This window comes from Mus caroli, chromosome 16 (assembly GCF_900094665.2).
Source record: "Mus caroli chromosome 16, CAROLI_EIJ_v1.1, whole genome shotgun sequence".
NCBI classification, from domain to species: domain Eukaryota; kingdom Metazoa; phylum Chordata; class Mammalia; order Rodentia; family Muridae; genus Mus; species Mus caroli.
Window position 1 is genome coordinate 20,350,009 of NC_034585.1, and position 14,443 is coordinate 20,364,451.

A 14,443-nucleotide genomic window follows, 5' to 3' on the forward strand; every position below is an offset into this window, starting at 1 on the left:
AGTGGAGGACACCTTCTCTTGCTTAAAGATTTGTTTATGTATCTGGGTATTTTGGCTGCATGCATATTTGCACACCAGAAGAAGGCAGCAGATTCCATAGAATTACTGTGGATGCTGGGAATTGAACTCAGGACCTCTGGAAGAACAGCCAGTGCTCTTAACCACTTGAGCCATGCCTGCAGCCCATCTATTTTTTATTCTAGTACAGCCCCTCTTCATTCTTACTGAAATATTAATGCCTGAACCACACAGCTTCACATTTAGTTACAAAGAAAGAGTGGGAGTATCGTGTGACAATTACTGTTGTTGACTCTCCAGGACAAACTTATGGGAAAGGGAGGGCTCCTGACCCCTGAACAATCATTTTACTTGAGGATATTTTTCATTGCATTCAGAAACATGCTGAATTATTGTCCTTACCCTTGCCCCATCTCTTGCTCTGGTAGAGAATGGCCAAAGCCTGGGAACAGGATGGCTTGACAGAAGCTCTACTTGGCTTCCCAGACCCAAGCTGGATTAAACCAGGTTCCCTAAGGAGGAGTCTTAAGGCAGCTGCCAGGAGCAAGGAACTCACTCATTGGCTATTGGCCGTGACTGGGTTGGCCAATGGTGAGCTGGGGTCTGCTTGTCCCCATGAGTACCAGCCTCATGAGACCTGGCCACTTTCTCCTCATTTCTGTCTGTACGATTGTCAGTGGATCTGATGACACCAAAAGGTAAGAACAATTCTATATTCCCAGCTGGCTGGGTATGAATGCAGAATCCCACTTGGGCTGTGTTCAGATTTTGCTCTCTGTAGCAGTGTGAGGATAGATGTTGAGAAAACTCAGACCATGGAAACATGGTTGGGACAGATAAGCTTTGGGGCTTTTCTTTAATTCTTCAAAGCTCTAAGAAAGAAACAACAACCTTTTGGTCCACATGCTTGAGCCTAACCCAAAGTTTGCCCTGTTCATTTGACGGAGGGATGCCCACTGCTAAAAGAACCTGCAGTTAGTGAGGTAGGAGGTCGATCCACAGATGAGACTCTGTTGGAAAGTGGGATCTGTTACTTCTCGGCTTTATGAGTTACAGTGACAGGAGAAGCAGGCAGAGAGGGCAGCCCGAGGAAGTCCAGTTGAGGTCAGACTGTAGGATCCATCCCTATCACTTAGTTCTACTGAGCAGGTATGCATGGAGCATGCGCTATAGAACACTTTGTCAGGGCTGTGAGTGAAAACATGGGTGTGGTCTGAGGAGTTGGGGACATCTGTCTGCATAGAGACATTTTAGGGGATTGGGTGACACAAAGTGGTGAGAACCTGGAAAATAGTGGCAATCTGGACAGAAAGCCTCCTTTTGAAAGATATTTTCTGACAGAGGCACTGCACCTGCTTTGTCTTTGTTAAACCTAATTCTTGCTCCATGAACACAGCATCGGAAAAGACCAGGCCATCACTGAACTCACAGGGATCCACCTGCCTCACTGGCTCCCAAGTGCAGGGAGCAAGTGCATGCTGAGAATGGGTTTTGAATCAAGCCTCACAAGAGTAGAGCCACCTCACTCCCCCCTGTGATGCCATTCAAAAGGACGGCAGTGAGTTTGATCAGAGTCATTCTGTGAACAAGAGGGTAGGTGGCGCAGGCCAGAGGGGCGTGAGAGTGCATCTTGGTTCTTAGAGCAGTTTGGTTCCCAAGGCTTAGTGAGAAATCCTTGATGCCTCTCTTCCTGTGTCTCGAGGAATCTTACAAGGCACAGGGCTAACTTCTAGCCTTGTGTGGGTGAACCTGTGTGCATGTGTATGTGGAAGCCAGAGGGGTCTCTCCATATGAGGTGTCTTTCTTAATCTCTGCCTTATTTTTTTTGAGACAAGGTCTCTCTCAGAACCTGGAGCGTGATGAAGAAGGCCAGACTGAGGTCATTGATCTCTGGGGATATTCTTGACTCTGTCATCCCCTACCCCAGGGTCAGGGTTAAAGGTGACAGCTTTTGACATGAATTCTAGGGATCTAAATTCAGGTCCTCGTGCATCTGCAGAAAGCACTAATCAACACAGCCATCTCCCAAGCACTTAAAATTTTATTTGTGCACGTGTGTGCGTGCGTGAGTGCGTGCGTGTGTGTGTGTGTGTGTGTGTGTGTGTGTGTTGATTAGTGCTTTCTCGAGAGAGAATGTGCAAGCACACACAAGAGTGTGCAGACACGCTCATTCTATGGCAGGCACATGGAGGTGAGAGGGTAACTTTTGGGAGTCGTCCTTCTCCTCCTCTCTTGTTTCTTCTGCTCGTTCACCCACCGTCAGCCTCAGGAGACTGTGATCATCACCACATCTTGCTTTTCATGGGAGATCCAGGGATTGATCTCAGGCTGTCATCCTTGCCCAGGAAGTGCGTTCTCCTTAGCCCTCATTTTTGTCATTTTCCAAGGAGGTTACAGAGACAAACATTCCAGCTGCTTGTCAACTCAGAGGACCAGTAGTCCCCATGTGGCTCTGCTAAAGTTAGGAGGCGCTATCTTTTGGAAAGCAAAGGCTTCAATCAGGAGCTCGCCCTACAAGCTTCATGGAAGGATGCTCTACTTTGCCAGTTTTTTGAGAGTGTACAAGTGTGTGCACACATACATACCGGACATGAGAATGCTAACGCCTTTCCAAAGGCTGAGTGACACCTTCCAGATAATCTTAGGAGCTAGACAGAGGTGTCTGAGCTCCTGGCACAGCCATTTATGATTGGGTTGTGCCATTGTGAAATTGCGAATATTAACTTAACTTTTATATGTTTTTGCTTGTTTATTGTGTGCTTCTGAGGTTTGAGCTTAGGGCTTCATACACATTGGGCAAATGCCCCTCCACTGAGCTCTACCCTCAGGTACCACTTTGATCCTTAAGAATGGCTACTTCTGGGGCTGGAGAGATGGCTCAGTGGTTAAGAGCACTGACTGCTCTTCCAGAGGTCCTGAGTTCAATTCCCAGCAACCACCCAGTGGCTCACAACCATCTGTAATGGGACCTGATGTCCTTTTCTGATGTGTCTGAAGATGGCGACAGTGTACTCACATATCTAAAATAAATAAATCTTAAAAAGGAAAAAAAGAATAGCATCTTGGCTTCTTCATGTCTCAGCATCTCCTGTTTATTGCAGTGAGAAGCAGGGCTAAACACAGGCTAAATGAGGTAAAACCTAAAAGTACTTTGTGCTGATGCACACCTTTAAACTTAGCACTCAGGAGGCAGAGGCAGGTGGATCTCTATGAGTTCAAGGCCACCCTGGTCTACAAAGAGTTCCAGGGCAGTCAGGAGTCCCTTTCTCTACCTGTCTGTCTGTCAGTCCTTTTGTGTGTGTGTCCCTGTCTCATAAAACAAAAAACAAATGAAATCTCTTATGCAAATGCTATTCTGCAGAATTGTCACATGTCAGACATGTTCTCCAGTTCCTCATCTTACAGGACCCCATTGAGCAGGTTAGGATGCTGGGCCCAAGCTCTGAGGCTAATCTTAGAGGCCAGGCTGGTTTGTAAGCTGGAAGTCTCTTGAGGCACATCTTCCTACTTTGTCAACTTCCTCTCCTCTTGCGCCGTCACATCCCCTCCTTGGAGTCTCATGAAGGTGAAAACAACCAACAGTCCAGGCTTCCAGCACACAGAGCGCTTCTATGAGGATGTAGGAAATACACTCAGTCTTTCTGCTTCTACAAGCAAGGATGGGAGGTCCTGGAGTTGCTTTTGGCTCTGGCATTTCTCTGTGCTTTGTGGTCTTTACTGGCTGGGGGTGTTGACCTCTTCTCTCTCTCCTTGTAGCCTAATCTCTGCCAGTCCCAGAGGAAACTCCAGTCTTGAATTTCACAAGATTCTGGATGTTGGTGCTAAAATGCCAGCAGGTCAAAGAGGAATTTCACACCTCCTTCACTATACTGTCCTGAAACATGCAGCCATCCCTCTGCATAACTCATGTGTGGTTTGCTAGGAAGGCCAGTGGGTCATTGGATGACATGTTCATTTTTTAAAACATTTTGAGACAGGGTTTCTCTGTATAACAAGTAGCAGAGCTCTGGCTGTCCTGGACTCCTCTCTACCGACCAGGCTAGCCTCAAACTCACATCGATCAGCCTGCCTCTGCCTTTCGAGTGCTGGGATTAAAGGTGTGCACCACCACTCCTGGTCCTACCTGGTTGCTTCTTATTTTGGCAGAAATGACCAAACCTTTCCCGCTCCCAGATGTCTCAGCTGTTGGTCTCCCCTTGAGGCTGTGTGGGTGAAGTGAAACCCAGCAGCTGTCCACAGTGGGTGATACATTAATATTTGTTTGCTTTCCTTCTCTCACGAACGTGTACGGTATTTTGTAAGTTTGTAAATTACTCCACACTTTCTGCCAACCGGTCTTATGATATTATTGTGAAATCACATTTCTAGGCAAAGAGCATAAAGCCAGGGAGGCAAATGGGGGCAGAATGAGGAGGGGGCTGGCAAGCCAGGCCATTGGATTGACAGTCTTCTGGTCTCTCACCCTCTCCCCATGGGGAAGGGTACTCAAAAGCAGGGTATGTGAAAGACTGTAGTATGTTTCTCTTCCCCGGCTGTGCCAGAGGTTATCCAGCCAGGCCTCTACTTCCACGTGTTCTGTTGGATCTAGATTATCACTCAAGCACCCAGCAGTCCCAGTTCCTCACCCCTAAGTCAGAGCAGTCCTAAGTGACGGCCATTGCTCACCGGCTTACTCCAGACACCCCACTAGGCATGATTTGTGGATTCTGTCGCTTAGTCTTCCAACAAACACATAAAGGGCGAGAACTGATTGTACCAGAGCATGCATCTTTTTGAGTAACCCCCTAGCCCCCCTCCCCATTGTCTCCAAAACGGCTGTGGTCATTCAGTGAGATGGTGGAACAAAGGCTTTCCAAATGCAAAGCATTATACTGGATCCTTGCTGTCTACCTCCAACACCTATCTACAATGTTTCTTTTGTAACATGCTCTAGCTGTAGATTCATCTCTTGCACTTGGTTCCATTCAGTAGCGTTTCCCTATAGAAACAGAAGTCTTTCAAAGTCAGAGCGCAACATTTGCTTTGTCTACATAAAGAACAGAAACAATGTTGAATTTTTTTTTTAAAAAGAGGCATTCTGTGTTGTGCTTCATGGGTATCCAGAGCTGACTTTACATCCAGAACTCGGTGAAAGAGAAGCCTTCAGTGAGGATCTGTCCTCATCAGCCAAAGGCTGGAGAGAGAGCTCCGCAGCTAACAGTATGTGCAGAGGAAATTTCACAAAGAACCTGGTTCGCAACTGTCTGTAACTTAGTTCCAAGGGATCCAATGCCTTCTGCCTTCCGTGGGTACCTGTACATAGGTGTATACCCCCATGAATATTCAAATAATTAAAAAATAAAAATAAATCTTTAAAAAGAACAGCTAAGGGTGTGCAGCGTTTAGTACTTCAGTCCCATGACACTCGGGGAATCCCAGAACAATCATACCTGTAAGTAGAGAAAAGCATTAAGAACATGGAGGTGTGGGGGAAGAATGTGTTTTTAGATGAGAAAGATTATTGGTTTTTCAGTAGAGAGAGAGAGACCAGAAAACTCTAGAGTTCTGTCTCTAACTTCCTCCCTGGCATTAGGGATAGGTTTTGAGCTACCCTTTGTCTTTGGGGCCCTCCTTACCTGCCTCCATTATTTCAAGCATTTTGGTGTCTTTCTTATTTCCCCATGGAAAAGATTGGTGCTTCTTAGATTCTTGAGTTGAAGTTTTCAGGAATATGATTGCTGGAGCTGTAAGAAGGGCAGCGTTGACATAAGACAGACACAATCTTAAAAGTCTCAGAGCAATGGCAGGCAAGATGACTCAGTGAGTAAAGATGCTGAACCTAATGGCCTGAGTTCATTGCCCAGGACCCAGTTGGTAGAAGGAGAGAACTGACTCCCACAAGGTGTTCTCTGACTTCTGTGGGTACACACACACATACACACACATCACACACACACACACACACACACACACACACACACACACACACACACACATTAACCAACCAACCAACCAACCAACCAATAACTGACTGACTGACTGACTGACTAACTGTAATAAGAAAGTTCCAGGGCAAGCCTTCTTTGTCATTGCAAGAGGAGCATTTGGGGACATTCCTCTGGTCTTCTCTACCCTGCCTTTTCCTCTGGGGAAGAGACAGACCTATGCTCTGCTTCATTTTCTTTCTTTTTTTTTTTAATTTATTTTTTTATTAGGTATTTTCCTCGTTTACATTTTCAATGCTATCCCAAAAGTCCCCCATACCCACCCCCCCAATCCCCTACCCACCTACTCTCCCTTTTTGGCCCTGGGGTTCCCCTGTACTGGGGCATATAAAGTTTGCAAGTCCAATGGGCCTCTCTTTGCAGTGATGGCCGACTAGGCCATCTTTTGATACATATGCAGCTAGAGACAAGAGCTCTGGGGTACTGGTTAGTTCATATTGTTGATCCACCTATAGGGTTGCAGTTCCTTTTAGCTCCTTGGGTAATTTCTCTAGCTCCTCCATTGGGGGCCGTGTGATCTATCCAATAGCTGACTGTGATCATCCACTTCTGTGTTTGCTAGGCCCCGGCATAGTCTCACAAGAGACAGCTTTATCTGGGTCCTTTCAGCAAAATCTTGCTAGTGTATGCAATGGTGTCAGCGTTTGGAAGCTGATTATGGGATGGATCCCTGCATATGGCAATCACTAGATGGTCCATCCTTTCGTCACAGCTCCAAATTTTGTCTCTGTAACTCCTTCCATGGGTGTTTTGTTCCCATTTCTAAGAAGGGGCAAAGTGTCCACACTTTGGTCTTCGTTCTTCTTGAATTTCATGTGTTTAGCAAATTGTATCTTATATCTTGGGTATCCCAAGTTTCTGGGCTAATATCCACTTATTAGTGAGTACATATTGTTTGTAGCAGTTTCTGAGACTGGGTTTTTGATCACTCCAGATTCAGTAGATGGCGACAGAGGCACTCACAGACATTATGAGCCAATCTGGGGCAGACTCTTGCTCTCCAAGAGCAACACTGGGGCCGTTGTTTCTGGCTCACTCCTCCCCACACCTGCCAGTTCCAATTTGTGTACGGTCAAACTAGAATTGGGTATTTAAAGAATGATGCTCCAAGGCAACAGGGAGTGCAAGGCTGAATTTAATCAAAGGCATTTAAAATGATCTTACCCCACAGTTTATAGCACCATTAAAAGAAAGTCACAGGTACAGTAAAGAGTGATATTATAGAGAGAGAGTGAAAAAAAAAAAACCCACAGGGCATTACCAAATCCTTCCAAGAATAAGAGCTGTTTATTGCTTGGAATCAAGGAAAATGTCAACAAAACTAAGCAAATAAATGACAGACTCCCTGTACACCTGGGAATGAGGACAGACAGACAGAAGGATGATCTGCACCTAGAGGGCAAGTCACAGCAGTGTGACGTAAGAAGACAAAATGGTGACACACGCTCACACAATCGCCGGCAGAGATGTTAATAAGGGACGGGATGTAGCTCAGTGGCAGAGCAGTTGCCTAGAAGAGATGAGTAGAGAGGCCCTGGGTTTGAGTCTCAGCACTGTGGGTGCAGAGGACAAGAACCTCCACATAAAACCAGCCAAACGTTACAGGAGCTGGGCCCCTGGTGCACCCAAGTAATCCCACATCAGGGAGGCCAACGCACGAGGAGTACCCTGAGGTGAGGCCAATTTGGGCCATAGACAAAGGCTCTATATTAAAAAGGATAAAACTTAAAAAGAAAAGCCTATGTAGTGGTGGCTTTTTTTTTTTTTTTTTTTTTTTTTTTGTAATCCGAACACTTGAGAGCTAGAATGAGGCCATCATGACTTCAAGGTCATCTTAAATCCAGTGATCGAGTCTTTGAGGCTTGACTGGATTCCATGAAACTCATTCTCAAAATAGTGCTCCCTGCAAAGATCCCCAAATCAAAACATATCTAAGGCACAACAATGCAGAAGAAACTTTGTGACCCCAGTAAATGAACTGACAGGTCCTTAACGAGGGTCTTAGAAACGACCGGAGAATGAAGAGCATTTATTTTGCTCACTAAATTTAACAGTTAAGACAGATGTTTTCTTTTGCTTTTGTTTTGGTTTTTGGTTTTTGAGACAGAAAATCCATATCACTCTGACTGTCCTGGAAGTCACTATGCAGACCAGGCTGGTTTCAAACTCACAAAGATACACTTGCCTCTGCCTCCCAAATGCTGGGATTAAAGGCTTGTGTCATCCTGCTTGGCTAGTAGTTCACTTTTTAAAACTGAGACCACCCAAAGCTGGCAAGAGTAATTCAGCTAGGCCTGCTTATTTTTTCTTTGCTGTGCTGAGGAAGGAACCCAGGTCCTTGCATATGCGAGGGCAGTGCCCTGCTACAGAGTGACACCCTCAGCCCGAGATAGGTCTTTGTGTGCATACACTCATGTTCTTTTGGGTGACAGCATCGTTTCTTGTAATGTTGGTATGTATGTTAAATGATTTTAAAGAGAGGCTGAGAGAGAGCTCAGCAGTTTAGAGAGCATGTTACTCTTCCAGAGGATCTGAGTTCGGTTCCCAGCACTGAAAGTGGGCAGCTCACAACTGACTGGTGCTTCAGCTCTAGAGGATTTGTCATCCTCTTCGGGTTTCCTTAGGCTCCTGTACACAGGAGCCTGTACACACACACACATACACACACACACACACGAATGAAAATAAAATTAAATCTTTTTAAAAGACTTAAAAACATTTAGGTGGGTTGGAGAAACAGCTCACGATTAAGACCTTGCACTTGTTGCTTTTCCAGAGGACTCAGGTTTGGGTCCTAGTACCCATATGGTGCCTCACAACGATCCATAACTCCAGTTCCAGGAAATCCTCTTCAGGCCTCCTTGGGCACACACACACACACACACACACACACACACACACACACACACACACACTTTCTCTCTCTCACACACACAATCGCACACACAGCATCATTCATACACACATAAATTAAAAACAAAATAAGTCTTTTTTTTACAAAAAGGTTAATTAGGGCATAGTGGCATATGCCTTTAATTCCTCCACTTGGGAGACAGAGACAAGTGTATCTCTGAGTTCTAGGTCAGCCAGGACTGCAGAGCAAGTTCCAGAGCAGTCAAGGCTACAACAGAGAAACCTTGCCTCAAAAACCCAAAAGGACAAAAAGTTTAGATTTCTGGGCCCAATAATTTATATCTGGGAACATATCATAATAGAAAGATACGTTTTTAGAAAAGCTGCCTGCCTGAAAACAGCTTTGATTGATTGATTCTTTTTAAATCAATACATGATATCACTTGTTGCAGATTATAAAATATTTTGAAGTAGAAATAAGCTAAAAAATAGAAACCGAGTTTAAAAGAACTATAGATATCTTGGCCATATCCACTCTATGGACTGGCAATGCACATATTTTAAAATGATCATAAAAGCTAGAAAATGACAAGACTGAAACACAGGAGAAGATCTTTAGGTGAAAAGTGATTTTTGCCATTTTAAAGAATAAACAGATTCTTTGGAATTAGAGTTGCTTTTCCCCTGTAGTCTCCAAAGAGTTTCTGTGTGTGTGTGTGTTAATGCATGCACACAAGTGCTCACAAGTGTATATGAAAACGAGGGAGAAAAGGCGAGCCTGGGAGTGGGGAGGTGGTTAGATTTGAGTGGAACAAGCAGAGGAACCCAGGACGGGATTCTGGGATATTCTGCGTGTGTGGTCCTGCACTCAGGAGGGGGAGACTGGAATCAGGCCATCCCTGCCACCTGTGGATTTACAATTCTCAGGCTGAAAGGAGACTGGTTGCAGGAGATTTTGCTACTCATTGCAGATTTCAGAGGAGGATGTCTGAGTGTGATGGTTTGTATATTCGTGGTGGCCCAGGAAGTGGCACTATTAGGAGGTGTGGCCTTGTTGGAGTAAGTATGGACTTGTTGGAGTAGGGTTGTCACTGTGGGTGTGGGCTTTAATACCCAAGTCCTACCTGCTTGGAAGCCAGTATTCCACTAGCAGCATTTAGAAGATGTAGAATTCTCAGCTCTTCCTGCACCATACCTGCCTGGATGCTGCCATGTTCCCACCTTTATGATAATGGGCTGAACCTCTGAACCTGTAAGCCAGCCCCAATTAAATGGTGTTTATATAAGTTGTTTATATATATAAGTGTTTATATAAGTTGTTTAATAAGAGTTGCCTTGGGCCGGGCGTGGTGGTGCACGCCTTTAATCCCAGCACTCGGGAGGCAGAGGCAGGCGGATTTCTGAGTTCGAGGCCAGCCTGGTCTACAAAGTGAGTTCCAGGACAGCCAGGGCTATACAGAGAAACCCTGTCTCGAAAAAAAAAAAAAAACCAAAAAAAAAGAGTTGCCTTGGGGGCTGGAGAGATGGCTTAGCTCAGAGAGGGTTAAGAACACTGACTACTCTTACAAAGGTCCTGAATTCAAATCCCAGCAACCACATGGTGGCTCACAACCATTCATAATGAAATCTGACATCCTCTTCTGGTGTGTCTGAAGACAGCTACAGTGTACTTAGATTTAATAAATAAATAAGGACATAAAGTTTAAAAGAAAAAAAAAGAGTTGCCTTGGTCGTGGTGTCTGTTCATAGCAGTAAAACCCTAACTAAGACACTGATGAAGACTTCCTGGGAGAGTGAGGACTGGATAGCCACTGGAGGCTCTCTGGGGGAGGCGAGTATGTAGATGCAGATCTTTGGAGTGGATTCCACTTAGCTGGATAGGACATGATGCAGGTCCTGATTGGATGTGCCATGTGAGTCTGCCTTTCCCATGACTATTCACCTGTCAATTTCAGGGCTCAGGATGCTACTGTTGCAAGCTCTCCTGTTCCTCTTAATCTTGCCCAGTCATGCCGAGGATGACATTACTACAACTGAAGAGCTAGCTCCTGCTTTGGTCCCTCCACCCAAGGGAACTTGTGCAGGTTGGATGGCAGGCATCCCAGGACATCCAGGCCACAATGGCACACCAGGCCGTGATGGCAGAGATGGCACTCCTGGAGAGAAGGGAGAGAAAGGAGATGCAGGTATGTAGAAGAGTCCTGATTTTGGGGGGGGGTCTTTGCAGGTAAGTGATTCCAGTGATTAATTAAGGCCTAGACACAGACACAAGCAAGAGGCTAAACCTTATTTATTTATTTATTTATTTATTTATTTATTTATTTATTTATTTATTTATGGTTCATACGCATCTTGGAGCTTGCACTGTCCTCCTTGAGTGGGACTAGATGGTACCTACTGAGGTATCCATGACTTCACTCCATCTGCATCTCTTTCTCTCTGTCTACCCCTTCCATACTACCAACATAATCCTATTCTTGTTTTCTCCGTAATTATTGCTCTATCTATTGGCAATCATAAGCACTTTTCATGCATTTCTGAAGCACTCAGTACCATAGTTTAGTCAAGAAGACAAGTGTAATGGATTGCCCTAATGTTGCTTATATTCTAATGCTAATTTGGGACCCCTCAAGACTGTGCCCCAGAAGTGAGAGAGTCTGCATGTAAGACTCTGAGTGACCCTGCCCCCATGTTATTTCTGATTGGTAAATATAGATGCCAATGGTCAATAGCTGGGCAGAAAAGACACAGGTAGAGTTTAGGTTTCTCGGGCTCGGGTTCAGAGGAGGTGAAGAAGAAGAATGTGAAAGAGGAGCAAGGAAGTGGCCATGGGGTAAGAGTTGAGAGCATGGCCCTGAAGGCTGCCCAACTGAAGCCAAGAGCAGCTCAGATGCAACATAGTAATAACTCGGGGTTATCAATAGGAAAGTTGATGCTAATAGCACAAAGGGTAGGTATCTGCCCAGCTCTTGTGCTGTATAAAGCTTGTTGTAAGTATGAAGGCAGTGAGTGTGTCTCTCATCTGAGAACTTAATAACTAAAGGTGGGGTAGAAACCCTGGGCTGGAATTTAAATAATTTTTACAACAGACAAGACTCTGGGTAGTGGTTACTAAGAGAAGATGTCTTCCAACATGCAACATGCTCATCTGAATGTGTGCAGATGCTGAAGGCATAGGATACAGATAGGGTGTACTCAGTGAGGATGCAGATTAACAATGAGGATAATCTGAGGAGGTAGGGCTTGAGCCACGCCTCAAAAGGATGGTTTCCAGAGGGTAGATGAGGGAGGACATCTGGACACAGGGGATAGAAGGCAACACAGCAGTTGGTCAGTGCACAAACAGCTGGCAGGGTAGGGTGACTATATGGCTACTTACAGGAGATTACTTTCTGGAAATCTGCTGTGCTTTGGGGCATATGGAAAGGCATGGGATGAAGGAATGAATAGATGAATGAATAAATGGATAAATCATATTCAGAACATTTACTGACCCAACTGACTTCTGACAACTCCGAGCTTCTACCAGAGCAAATCGTTCACATGTCAACCAGAGAACAATGAACAAGCATGTAGTATCTAGCTCGAGAGTTCTAAATATCCATCATCAGTCTGCTCACTCATCTTTTAATTCCCCCATAAAGGCTTTGAAAACTAAGGCTGGAGATGAACTTATGGGAGCCTGCCAGGCCGTGGAGAGTGAGGAAGTGGAGATGACGTCTTTCCTTGTCCTGTGAAATGGATTATGGGTAGAGGTTCCGGAAATAATGCCTCTTGCTGGAAACAGTCTGGGCAGTTCTGTTCCCGCCATTCACAGAATTCTTCTCACTTTCTAGGTCTTCTTGGTCCTAAGGGTGAGACAGGAGATGTTGGAATGACAGGAGCTGAAGGGCCACGGGGCTTTCCCGGAACCCCTGGCAGGAAAGGAGAGCCTGGAGAAGCCGCTTATGTGTATCGCTCGGCGTTCAGCGTGGGGCTGGAGACCCGCGTCACTGTTCCCAATGTTCCCATTCGCTTTACTAAGATCTTCTACAACCAACAGAATCATTATGACGGCAGCACTGGCAAGTTCTACTGCAACATTCCGGGACTCTACTACTTCTCCTACCACATCACGGTATACATGAAAGATGTGAAGGTGAGCCTCTTCAAGAAGGACAAGGCCATTCTCTTCACCTACGACCAGTATCAGGAAAAGAATGTGGACCAGGCCTCTGGCTCTGTGCTCCTCCATCTGGAGGTGGGAGACCAAGTCTGGCTCCAGGTGTATGGGGATGGGGACCATAATGGACTCTATGCAGATAACGTCAACGACTCTACATTTACTGGCTTTCTTCTCTACCATGATACCAACTGACTGCAACTAACCCATAGCCCATACACCCGGAGAATCATGGAACAGTTGACACACTTTCAGCTTAGTTGGAGAGATTGATTTTATTGCTTAGGTTGAGAGTCCTGAGTATTATCCACATGTATACTCACTTGTTCATTAAATGACTTTATAAAAAAATAATTTCTGTGTTCCTAGTCCAGAAAAAAAAAAGGCACTCCCTGGTCTCCACGACTCTTACATGGTAGCAATTACAGAATGAAAATCACATTTGGGATGGGGGCTTCACAATATTCTCATGACTGTCTGGAAGCAGACCATGCTATTTTTCTGCTCACTGTACACAAATATTGTTCACATAAACCCTATAATGTAAATATGAAATACAGTGTCTACTCTTCTCACAGCTTGGTCTTTAGGCTGAGTGTGTGAATGTCTAAAGACCCACAAGTATTAAAGTGGTAGGGATAAAATTGGAGGGTAGGGAGGGTACAGTCTGTTCTCACTGGATGGCACCATTTTTCGAAAGCACATGTTCATTTAGAGTGTTGGCAGAGATCTCATTCCCACCTCATTTGTGGGTCTCAGTTTAAACCCATTAAGACTTCTCCCCTGTAGAGCTCTCTCAGAGATGGTGGTCCTATGTCTAGGTCCTATTCTGATATTCATTGGCTCCCTCTTCACTTCGCACATTCTCCTCTCCTTGCCTTTGCTCACAATCTTCCTTCCAGCTCAGGAAATCCTACCTACCTTCACATGGAGGTGGTTCCCTGTCCTTCAAGGCCACTTGGGAAGGTGATGTTCTGATGTGACCTTGCAGGGCTGTGGGTGTAGGGGAAGAGGGGAGAGGGAGAGAGCCTGTGTCCAGCCAGAGTTTCTGTGCTCTGGGCAGATGGATGCGGGAAGGCTGCCGGACACTTTCCACACAGCCCTGGGTGGGCATCTGGCTGTGTGAAGCCACTGACCCCACACAGTTGGGATGTGGACAAGGGGCAGCCCCCAGTTCTCAGTCTCTAACATCCCACTCTGGATATGGGAGAGGAGCTGCGAACAGAATAGGAGCTGCACTTTCAGCCCTGGAGATATGGGAAGAGAGCAGAGGGAGAGAGGTTCCCACATAGGCGAGAGTTCTAAGTCTGGTCCATGACTGGAGCACAGGAAGGCCTTTTATTGGGAGGTTAGAAGCGGCTTGTTGACAGGCCTCTTCCGGCCGGAACAGCACAGGGGTAGCTAGAGCGCAGGGTCGGCTGACACC

At 45.6% G+C, this 14,443-nt stretch overlaps 1 protein-coding gene across 1 annotated transcript; it reads left to right on the forward strand.

Annotated features, from left to right (window-relative positions):
- Positions 1-612: 612 nt before the first annotated feature.
- On the forward strand, positions 613-13,367 carry Adipoq (adiponectin, C1Q and collagen domain containing). The gene is made up of 3 exons (XM_021185459.1): positions 613-716; positions 10,811-11,041; positions 12,692-13,367. The coding sequence occupies exons 1-3, from the start codon at positions 704-706 to the stop codon at positions 13,210-13,212; spliced, it is 765 nt and encodes a 254-aa protein (XP_021041118.1). The 5' UTR covers positions 613-703; the 3' UTR covers positions 13,213-13,367.
- Positions 13,368-14,443: the final 1,076 nt, after the last annotated feature.